This window comes from Aedes albopictus, chromosome 3 (assembly GCF_035046485.1).
Source record: "Aedes albopictus strain Foshan chromosome 3, AalbF5, whole genome shotgun sequence".
In the NCBI taxonomy this organism is placed as follows: Eukaryota; Metazoa; Arthropoda; class Insecta; order Diptera; family Culicidae; genus Aedes; species Aedes albopictus.
Genome location: NC_085138.1, coordinates 123,998,878 through 124,010,863, shown reverse-complemented (window position 1 = coordinate 124,010,863; position 11,986 = coordinate 123,998,878). Strand labels below are relative to the sequence as shown.

Here is an 11,986-nt window from a genome sequence, read left to right as displayed (position 1 = left end):
TGTTTTTTTTTCACGGAAAAGCGAAACCGTAATGGTGTTCGACCTTTACGTCTCTTTGATTCTGAAATAAATGTGACTGAACAGGTAAAGTACGTTGGAGTCATTCTTAATTCTAAGCTTTCCTAGACACCTCACATTGTGTTCAGAATCAAGAAAGCTTGTATGGCCTTCGGGCAATGCCGGCGAACATTTGGTACAATTTGGGGTCTAAAACCCAAATATATCAAATAGATTTACACAACTGTTGTTCGTCCAATATTGGCCTATGGATGTCTTGTGTGATGGCAAAAGCGCGAAGTGAGAACGGTCCAATAAAAGTTAGGCCATCTCCAAAGGATGCGCTTAATGGCGATGTATGGAGCGTTCTCTTCAACTCCTACGGCAACGCTCGAAGTTCTCTTTGACGTTGCCCCACTACACATTCATCTCAAAAAGAAGCACTTTCTTGCACTTATCGCTAATGGTTACTCGGTTTACTAGAGGAAACTCCTGTGAACCGCACACCAACATACACCTCGTTGTTTCCACTTTTGGTGAATTGGGACAAAGTTGTCCTTGCTCCAAGTGATCTTACAATTGCTTGTAATTTTCCATATAGGACATTTTCCACGAATTTCCCTTCCTGGGAAGAGTGGACATCTGGTTATCTGGAGAGAAGTATTTAAGACGGCATCGTATGTTACACTCATGGCTCCCTTCTCGAAGGTCGAGCATGTGCTGGTGTTTATTCTCGTGAGCTAAGAAGGCTGCATCAGTCTTATTCACTTGGTAAACACTGCACCGTTTTCAGGCCGAAATCTTTGCTCTTATGTACGGAGTGCAATCAGCACTTCAGCAGCACGTAATGGGCAAAGTAATATACTTCTGTTCAGATAGCCAGTCGAACTCAAATCGAGGAGCTGAATTCAGCAAACGCTGTTCACTTTCTATGGGTACCTGGCCATTCTTCCATCGCTGGAAATGACTTGGCTGATAAGTTAGCTCGCTCTGGAGCATCACATGACTTCATTGGCCCTGAGCCAGCTATTCCGATATCGAAGTGTTGAATTAAGCTTCAGATTCACATCTGGGCTGTCACTCAACACAGACAATATTGGAATAGTTTGGAGTCATGTCATCAAACCAAATTGTATAGTGCTGAGCCATCTCTACGGGTGGCGAAGTATCTAACTAATCTGTCTAAGCAGAATTGCAGCATGCTGGTCAAAGCATTGACTGGCCACTGCCGACTCAGCTATCACATGGCAAATATTCAGCAAGCTGATTCATTTGCCTGTGATAGCTGTGAATCCGATTATGGAACTTCGTAACATTTAATATGTAACTGTTCAGTTTTTGCACAACTGCGTTTCCGAGTACTCGGAAAACACTTATTAAGTGAAACTGACTTCAGAAACCTGAATCTTCAGGACGTTCTGCTGTTCTTGACCCGCTGTGGTAAAGAGCTATAGTCTTTCTGTACGCCTTATGCGTTACCACAGTGCCCTTCTCAGGACGCTATGTGAACCCACTGTGGTACGCTTTTGCGTGTATGACGAACCTATTCCCTTACCTGTCCTATCCTTTTTCCTTCCCTTCTCCGTCATGTAAATGATGAATAGGCTCGTGCTCATGGCGATGACACAAATTTCCCAAATGGAGGAGAACATGCCTCTAGAGCCGACCTACTGATACCTGATGGTTGCTTCCGACAGTTTCTACATCGTTTCAGTCATGCGGGTTCTCCCGCATCCGGTTTGTGCTGGTTTTGAGCAAACGACGGAACACGTTTTGTCCGGACTATCTTGTCTAGAGGATGTGTAATGATGAATTTGGTTGGAATGCCGTTTCAACGGCTATCAACCACATCGTCTTGGAGCTACAGAGGAGTTGGCGCGTGGACTCGGAGAATGGCCAGTTCAGACGCAATACAAGCGGTGGTCCAGGCTTTCGGAGTCGGCTTCGTAGGTCATACCGGTGCCCTGCGGTTGAAATCGATACTTACAGCGATTAAGTGGCCGCTGAGAGAGCATTCTGGTAGCGTTGTGGCATCGGTCTCCGAGCCCGCGGTAGGAAAAGGGCCCCCAGTAAGGGCCGGGGCAGGGGGAGGCCCTACTACCAGCAACACCTCCTAGTGCTAGCTGATAGGGCCAAAAGGGTAGTTTTTTTAGTTTTGTTTTTATTTGGCAATTTTAACCTAGGCTAATTCTTCCCACTGAAGGGTAGTAATACCCTTGCCTTCAGCAGATCAAATCGCGTGCACGCAAGTATCAGTTCTTGATGCTCGCAAAACAGCTGGGCGCGGGTGTGGTGGTCGATCCTGCCCGCCTTCCGAGGACAAAAGGTAGTAGTGAGGGCCACTCTAGGAACTGATTAAGCGCCAGCATGCTATATTGGTGGACTCCCCAAAGCGAGTCATCTTCGTTGCTGCAAAATTCCCAAATTTCGCGTGACGTACTAAATGGATGCCCCCACCAGATAAGTTGGCATTCGTGTCCAAGAGATTTTAGATGTTTTCTCAGTAGTGCTCAAAATGCCCCATTGGCATTGGTTAAATTACCCCGACTTATATTTGTTTCCTGCCCTTCTAAGTATATCTGTCCCATTATGTTCTCCAACGTGCTACATGAACTATAATGTCAATTGTCCTTTCAAATCAGTGCCAGAAATTTGCAAATCGTTATTGGAGCATATTCAGCTTTACAACAAAATAGACAAATTATCTAATTAACTTCAAATGATTCCGTGGCTGAGTAAAATACGATTTGAATTCAGGGACAGATATGCTGAGAAAGACAGTTAGAATAATCGAACTATCGTTTTCCAGCTTAATTTTAATGTTCTACTGTTTGTACTGTCCAGGAGCATGAACCGGGGCCGGATCATAATATCCAAGGTCGATAAGGTCGCGTTTTTTTTTGCGAAATAACGTCCAAAAGTTTGGATGCGTCATTGTCACCCTCAATTTTGTTTACGGGCGTATAAACTTTCGAACGCATTTGGTCCGTTCGAATCCGTAGCTCATTTGATTTTACTGGCGTAAACGGGAATGCAAACGATTCACGTTCAAAAGTGGTTTCGATCGAAAGCAAGAATGAGGGTGATGTGCCTTCTTTCCTTGTAATTCTTGACTTCTGTGTGTTTGGACGCTATGCCACGGAAAAATGCGTCATAAAGACCTGGAACATTATGGCCTTGAACGTTATGATACTGTCTCCCGGTACAAGTTCACCAACTTGTTGTCACTTTAACACTGATTTACTCACAATACTCACCTGATAGGCTACTTCGGTCGTTCACTTTTAGGATTTCTCTACTTGAATCATTCGTCAAACTCATGCACAAGTTACATTTTTGTTAGGCTTATCCCCTCACTTCTTTTATTCTCGCAAATTTACACAGTAAGTTTGACCTATCTTAAACTCGGGATGGGTACAGCATCTGAAATGGGAAACATAAACAAATTAGCATTCAACAGTCAACAACTGCTCGACGTATGTCACTGGGCACTACTTACGATACGGATGCGGTGCCCCATGGCGTGTCCGGGCAGGTTGGTCTTGAAACGGGCCCTCACGCTGCCGCTGTTACCGTGCGAGCGGGTGATCTTGCCCCAGATAGCGCGGATGTTGGACTTCTTTTCGGCGGCTCCCGGTGCGTTCAGCTTGGCCTTGCCACGGTACACATACACGCACCGTTTGCCGATGTAGAACAGGGCGTTCTTACGGTTGCGGCATCCCTCAACCTTCAGGATGGCATGTCCTTCGTGCTGGTTGCGCAGGCCACGCTTGTATCCGGTGAAAACGGCCTTAGCCCACAGGCGACCGTAGCTCTTCTTCTGGTAGGGCAGAGCAGCCTTCAGGGTGCGTTGTCCCTTTGGCTTGTGAGTACGGGCCAAGATAGCTTCCTTGGTCTGGGACTTCTTCACACCCTTGGGTCCAGCTGGGGCGGCGGCCTTGGTGGCCTTACCGGCAGCCTTCTTGGCGGCTGGCTTCTTTGCTGTATCGGCCATTGTAATCTAGCTGAAATATGAAAAAAAATATATATTAAATTCAGGTATTGATATTCAGATTTACTGATATCGAGGAATTCAAATTTTGATTGTTCCGAAGGAATCGATGTTTCGAGGTTATGCCACAAATATTCGAATGTCAACAAATATTGAATCGATGATTTTCCCAACTTTTTTCAGATAAATATTGCACGGATTCTTTCGATACCACAAAACACCTAAAATTTGTACAAATTTATCCGATTTACATTGCCAAAACACATTCAATTTCACGATTAATCTCAAGAAAACAACAAATTTTGACAGTTCAACAATCCTCCATCCAATCCGCTGATTCGTAGCCAGGAACATCGGTTATCAACAATCGTCAACATTCTCGAATTTTACGGAATTATGATCCATTTTTCCGGCGAATTTCATGGCACTTCACTCGATACATCTTCCCACAAAATCTTTAACAATTTTCACAGCAAAATTCAGAAGATTTCACTAAATTAACACGAAAATTTTCGCCGTACCTCGGATGAAATGTGTCTACTAGCATACACGATGCCGGAAAAAGAGAGAGAAAAGGTTCGAACTGTCAGATTCGATGAATCTGTTTCGGTCACTTCCGTTGCGGACGGCTGTCAGCGGCGATCTAGTACTGCGTTTGTGGAACGATGCGCGAATGAAATGTGCTGCAAGGGCACAAATCGAATTCGAGCAGTTCGGGATGACCCGAACAAGAAATCGTGACTTAAGGTAAAATTGCGTTGTTAAGGTGAAATATACTGAAATTCAACTAAAATGCTAAACGAAATTCACAGCGAAAGAAAATTTCCGCGTTTAAAATAGCATTGCCAACTGCACTGCGACAGAAGTGCAGAATCTAAAAGTACGATATTGCATCAAATCGTTCCGGCTTGCGTTCCGGTGCCTTCACCGACGTGACAGCTTCAGATTAAGCATCAGCCAGGCATGAGCTAATTTAGTGCCTCGTTAAGTGCGGTGAAAACCTTTGAACGATGTGACGCAAAATCTCACTTTTGTCGCTCTCTTAATCGCGCAATCCGCAATATTATACACACTGAAACAAATTTTGTTGTCGAAACTACCGATTCCATAGTAAAATTACTAACCGTACCTATGATTCTCAACCGACAACAAAATCTGTTAAGGTAACTGAAATATGCTTGAAATTACAATGCATTGTAGTAAATTCAACTAAAAGCATAGTCGTCTCAACAACAAAACATTGTTAATTTTTCCAGGACACGCATTTTACAACACAGTATGGTTAAAAATACAATACTCATTTGTTAAATTAAGACTATTTTTGGTAATGTTAACTCAACCCGGGAGCTTCTTGACAGCTACCAAACAACGTCAGCGTACCTAAAAATTTTGGTCCGGGTGGTACTGTCAGATTCAAAGCGGCAAGCGCTACTTTTGAAAAGGACGAAAACCGACAATAACAAACCGCACAAAAACTATTAAAACATCGCAGAAACCTTAATTTGTTGTTTTTGCTCTTTTGTGGTAGATAAATGCAAATTAAGTGTGGCATGATGAATTTGTTTACTAAAAGCGAAAATTATATCTATAAAACGGGTGAAGTCTCTATAGTCGGCTTTCATAAAATTAATAAGAAACTCATGTTTTCTTCTAGTGCGGTTATTAAGCACCAGCAAGTAATAAATTAGGTTACTTATGCTAACATTTTACAGCTACTATCTGGTGGCAAAGCCAAAATAGAAGTTAAAAATAATCATTTTTCGAGTTTGATCTTCGGTTTGGTCTAGCATGCGCAGTCACCACTTAATATGGAAGACCGTTTAAACATATGCTTTTATTACATTTCTTACAACGAATAAAAATACTAAATCAAAATAATTTCAATTTAATGAACATTAGTTTTTGCGCTTCTGTTGAATACGTGCTTTTGATACGAAACGCTAGCCTCTTGTTGGCTTCCACTCACCACGAAGCAAAAAGATGTTTTCGCATGGACAAAAATTGTTGCGTCAGTGAAGGATGGACCCGTTGTTTACGAACAGTAGCGACATCTGCGATTTGCAAGTAGGTACGCGAAACTGAGCTCATCTGTCAAATTACGGAGGGGTTGTGTTAACTGCACTGGTAGTTGACAGTGTTTTAGTGGAATTAACTGAAAATTGTTGTCGGTTGAGAATCATAGGTACGGTTAGTAATTTTATGATCGGTAGTTTCCACAACAAAATTTATTTCAGTGCAGGCGTAACTTCAATCGCAGACAGACGTTCCAGCTTGACCCAGCAGCTTGTGTAAAAAACATGGCCGCCACAAATTCCAAGTGGCAAACAGCGAACAGATGGTGTTCCCCTGAGAAAATATTTTCTCTGGTGTTCCCATTCAATTTCGACCAACATTGTCACCACGGTCATCTTCCAGCCGGATGGCGATGAAACGGGTGTATGTGAGTCTCATAGTTTTAAGCGTTGATCGTAATTGCTCGGCGGTTTAGTGTATCGTTTTTGCGTGAAAAATTGCATGTTAAATCGTTGAAAGTGCATTAAAGTTTGATTTCGTCCTCCTCATTCTAACGTATCCCGAATATTGGTGAAAAACGACCGTAAAACCGATCAATAGATCAAATAAAATTCTGCAAATTTGAATCAACGGATAAACCACCGACGAACCGACGACGTGACAGTGCTGTTTCAAAAGTGCCCCCCCCCCCCAAATTAAACGGTCGACCAGTGAAGCGAGCGAACGCTTCTAACACAGAGAAACAGACGTCACACTCTCATCGTCTCCCATCGATCACCTTTTTAACGGTTGGTTCAAATATTCAGTAGTAGGTCGATTGGCCACTCGTGGCGCTGGTATTGTTTTTGTTCCTGTTTGACGTTTGCTCACTACCGCCTTCTAGTGGTGGCCCGGCCAAGCACAGTTAGTTCTAGATTGAGTTTAAATAAGGGCGAAAGTAACATAAGAGAGTTCTCTTCATCGACTCTCTTTTCTTCAAATTAAAGTGACAAGATGCAAGTATTGTTGAACTTTTTGGACATAAATCGCTAGGTTGCGATGCAAACTAGCGTCTGAGTGTAAAAAAGTTCGATTGAGTTTGCATCTTGTCAATTTCATTTGCAGAAGAGAGAGTTGATGAAGAGAACTCTCTCATGTTAGTTTCGCCCTTATTTAAACTCAATCTAGAGTTTAGCATTGGGCGATTACGTTTGCGTGACGATGTTTTTTAATGAAATTTGTTCTAAGTGTTACGTCTGTTTCTCTGTGCTTCTATCAAATCAGCGCAGACGCGAACCTTTTCCTATATGAATACACAGGCACAGAGAAACAGACGTAACACTTAGAACAAATTTCATTGAAAAACATCGTCACAAAAACGTAATCGCCCAATGCTAAACGTACTCTGTTTGGAAGGGCCGCCACTAGATGGCGGTAGTGAGCAAACGTCAAACAGGAGCAAAAACGATACCAGCGCGTGGTAGATCGACCTACTACTGAGTGTTTGAATCAACCGTTATAAAGATGATTGATGGGATGCAATGAGAGTGTGACGTCTGTGTGGTATAGAGATGAAGTTAATAACAATGATAATAGTAATAAGAATAATAATAATACTACTAATTATAACAATACTTTAAATATATCTAACTTGGATTTCCAGTTAAATAAAATGCTTAAAATAAATGATCAAAATTGATTATGATCATAGCACCATTTGATATGTTGAGCTTGATAACGGCTTGACAGTTTGATAGATGAGAGAATATATTGGCAAAATCGAGAGAATCATCTCTGTCGGATGTGGAGACTCTCTCTTGTTAAGAAGTTGTATGGTCGTAACAAGAATAGAAAGGCAACTCTTGGCAGTCTTTCGGATATAGTCGGCAAGAACGGACGCGTGATGTCGGACGAGGAATCAAACGTGGCGGACGCGGTTCCGGCTGGAGCGTTTGTCAGCTTGCCCGGTCGCGACAGTCTGTTTCTCTGTGACACGGGGGTTTCGGGTCAAGCTATCAAACCAACGCTAACCGTTATGCCTGGTTTAGACAGTGCAAGTGACTTGATTCAAGTCAATGGAAAATGCCCATTTGAATGTGAATTGAACGTGTAAACACCACCATTCATCTCACTTGAGCAACTGACTTGACTTGAACGAAAGTTCACTGAAATGAAAACTCCATTAGTTTTTATGTGCACAAAGCAGATAAAAGCGAATCGGTGGTTCAAATCCTCATTTTATGTGCGGCATTTAGATTTTAAGGTGTTTGCATTAAATATAATTGAGTTGCACATATTTTTCATATGCACTGCTATAAATTCTAAAAATGATGCATTAACAACATATGTTAATTGAATATAAAGTTTGAGGGCATCGATTGATATTTCGGAACGTTCAAAACATTTCGTTAAGAGCACCTTTAACGGTGCGCTTCTATAGCCCGTTTGGCAGCCCTCCTTCATTGCAGCAAACTTTACCGGTCGCTGCTGGATGCGCTTGCAAAATAGTAGCGCTATGGGTGGGTGACCAAATATAGTAGCGGGACAGTTGCGCTGCTAAAAATGCTATGGGAATATGACAGCCCTCCCGATACGAATCAGGGTGACTAATTTGATTGCTACCGGTGTGGAAAAGGGTGGTTAAGTCAAAATGATAGCGCTGCGCGGGTTGCTCGAATAGTAGCCGCCGTTAATGTTGCTCTAACGGAAAAATGGTGGAGCCAGAAAAAAGACTTATTGCTGGCCGAGTTTACGGTCGACATTTCCCGGTCCAATTCCTGCAGTTTTTTTTTAAGGTAACGTATTTTAATCATTTTCTATTATGTAAGCATAATCACATAATGCCAACAGATCGAGATCGAGGTTACGACGCTGCAAAGCACTGTGACCAAAGTTGAACTTCCGAAGATCCGTCATAAACCTAAAGTAGGTGAAGTCTATCAGCAGATTTTTGCTTGGAGGCAAGAGCCCGTAAGTATTTATTTCTTTGTGATTGATAAAATAGCATTTGATTTAAACAAACGATTTCTTTCAGGGATTCAGTTTTGATTAAGTTTGATTAAGTGGAGGTGCTGGTCGCAAGCAAAACGCGCCGCGCCACCGAGGTCTTCCGAAGAGAAGCTCCAGCCTGAAGAAATCCAAAGTACCAGCGAGTCCCCACCGTATCAGAGAGAATCTCCTCGTCCTTTCACCCACATCGCTTTTTCGTTTGGCCCGGACTGTTGAAAAGCTCTGTCACCGAAAAATCGCATTTGTAAATATACAATTGATCACCAAAGTTACCAAATCTAGTTCCAAATACATTTTTTTCATCATAAGATAATTAGTCAGAATGATTTTATTTCTAAAAAATTACACCTAATATTTATTTGTGGATGGCATATAAAATGCAATAGGTTGACCTTTAAAATGAAAAAGTACAGACCTTTACTTTTTATGTGCATTGCATCTGCAAACTAAGATGGGCTAGGAATCTGGTTCTATGTGCAAGGCCAGTCAAATTTATGTGCAAAGCTTGATTGCAAAAATCTATGTGCGCGGCATATACAAACTAGATGCCGATTATTTTTAGTGTTGAACATGTTGAACTTTTCCATGCAAGTCGAACGAAATCGTCTCACTTGCCCCGTCTAAACCTGCGATTCATGTGAGCTGCATTCAAGTCATCTGTCAGTGAGATGAATTCAATTCAGTTTGCTTACGCTCCGCACGAGTTGAACAATGTAAACACTTGCTTCAACTGAGATGCATTCAAGAGCATTCAAGTGAGCACTCAAGTCATTTGCTCAGTCTAAACACATCATTCCATTGGATTGAACATCTTTAAGAAGTTAGCAAGTGAAATGCTCGTTTCAGTTGAACAATGTAAACCAGGCATTATAGAGGTGGTGGTAGTGTTCGGCTATTTTTCATCATGGCATCGAGGACAACAAATTTGAATTTGCTTGTTCTAGCTGTCACGTCGGTTCGTCGGTGGATAAACTTCTACTTCGATATTGCTGCGATTACCTCTACCAACAAATCATCACAGTACAAAAAAATGTTCGTGCAGTTGAAAATCAGAATTTTTGACACGCGAAAATCTGTTTTTCTCCTAAACCGTGCGTCGGACGTACGTCGGGCAAAGTGCGCTGGATAAAGGGTCAGATCCGCTGCCCAGCGCACTACGTCCGACGTTAAGCCTGCTGGAACACATAGTGTTATATATTCACCTTGCCAATATCAAACCTCTATTAGAAATACGTTGATTACTGTAACTACCTTCATTCTTTATTGCCATGCTGGTTCAGTATTGGGAAACCACCTTGTTATTATCCATCATTGGTAGAACAAAAGTACACGCGGATAAAATTGGAAGTTATCGGAAAGTAGTCCGAGTTCTTTTACTGTTTCCCCGGAAATTCCTTCGCGCGTTCTCTCGGTCACAACACATAGCGTCCGTTCCGTCGTTTGCGTTTTTTTTTACGGTTTTCCCATTCGCAACTACGAAGGTAAAAGAGATTCCAACTCTTTGTCGCTCTCATGAAAAACCTCGTAAAGAACTGTCAGAATGTGCGTGAAAAAGAAAAGCAAAAAATATTTCCCTCCCGTTTTTTCTCACGTAAATCTTCACGCACATTCGACAACTTCGTAGTAGTGAATACTCCATTGCACGGTGACGTCATCAAGAAATCGCTCTCTTTCTATTCTATGGGAAATTAAAAAACAACAGGACCAACACCTGTCAAATTTGACAGGTACTGGTCCTGTTGTTTTCAAACTCTCTGAAAGAGCGAAAGAGATAGAATTTCGCTGTAAGGTGGTCTTAAAAATATGCAGTTTGTTCCGAAAATTGTTGAAAAAATGCAACGTCGATTTGTCACATTCTGAAAAGTGGACGCATAAGTGCCACGTTTCATTGGAAATCCTATGAAATTTTAAAATCCCTCTAAAACAAAAATTAGTGCTCAAATTCAAAATTGGTTGATGTTAGAACGCGATTCGGCATTAATGCTACATAGTTGAGACAACTTACTTTTTCGAACTTTGGACGCGATTTTCTCGATTGTCTGTTTTTGCACATGTGACATTTATGCGTCCACCGGCAGTACAGAAACTCCCCCAAGAATTCCTCCATGAATTCCATCAAAAAATCCTCAAAGGATTTCCCAGAGAATACAATCAGGAATTCTACCAGGACATCTGCCTAGAATTCTTCCAAGAATCCCTCCAGGAATTCCTCTAAAAACTCCCACAGGACCTTCCCCAAGAATTTAACCAGGGGTCCGTCTAAGACTTCTGCCAAGAATCCCTTCAGGAATTTTGAAAGAAATATCTCCAGAGATTATTTCAAGAAATTCCTTCGGAAATTCCTTCAAGAATTCACCCAAATAACCTCAAGAAATTCCCTCATGAATTCTTCCAAGATTCTTCAGGAAACCTCCAGAAATTCCTCAAGAAAATACTCCTGGGACAACTCCAAGATTTCCTTCTAAAATTCCAAGATTTCCTAAAGGAATTCCTGGAGGAATGACAAATTGAATTTCAGGACGAATCCCTGTGAGGAATTCCTGGAAGAACCCCTGTTGGAATTGCTGGAGGAATTCCGGGATGAATTTGTGGAGGAATTCCTGGAGGTTCCTGGAATAATTTCTGGAGGTCACCGTGGAGGAATTTCTGAAGGAATCTCTTGATGAATTAGCAGTCCTGGAGGTATTCCTGGGGAAAGTCCTGATGAATTTCTGCAGAAATTTCCTGGTGGAAACTCTGGAGGAATTTCTGGAAGAATCCACAGAGAAACTTCTGAAGAAATCATTGGATTAGTTGTTGGAGGAATTCCTGGATGATTCCGGAAGGAGTTCTGGAGGAATTCTTGGATGAGTCCATGAAGGAATCCCTTAAAGAATTTCTAGAGGAATCGCTGGAGAAATTCCTGGAGGAACCCTTGGAAAAGTTTTTGGGGTAATCTCAGGAGAAATTTCTGGAGGAACTATCGGAAAAATTACCTGAAGGAATTTTCAGATAACT

The 11,986-nt window shown here is 41.9% G+C and overlaps 1 protein-coding gene across 3 annotated transcripts; it reads right to left on the bottom strand.

The window, feature by feature from the left end:
- Window positions 1–3,325: 3,325 nt before the first annotated feature.
- Window positions 3,326–4,665, bottom strand: LOC109622065 (large ribosomal subunit protein eL33). Of its 3 annotated transcripts, none has more exons than XM_020076285.3 (3): window positions 4,510–4,665; window positions 3,497–4,001; window positions 3,326–3,420 (listed from the first exon to the last, which is right to left on the bottom strand). In XM_020076285.3, the coding sequence occupies exons 2-3, from the start codon at window positions 3,989–3,991 to the stop codon at window positions 3,397–3,399; spliced, it is 519 nt and encodes a 172-aa protein (XP_019931844.1). In that variant the 5' UTR covers window positions 3,992–4,001; window positions 4,510–4,665; the 3' UTR covers window positions 3,326–3,396. The 3 variants fall into 3 exon arrangements, with proteins under 3 accessions (XP_019931844.1, XP_019543192.1, XP_029734117.1); XM_019687647.4 differs by having other exon boundaries at window positions 3,497–3,997; window positions 4,510–4,660; XM_029878257.2 differs by lacking the exon at window positions 4,510–4,665 and adding an exon at window positions 4,451–4,471 and having other exon boundaries at window positions 3,497–3,997.
- Window positions 4,666–11,986: the final 7,321 nt, after the last annotated feature.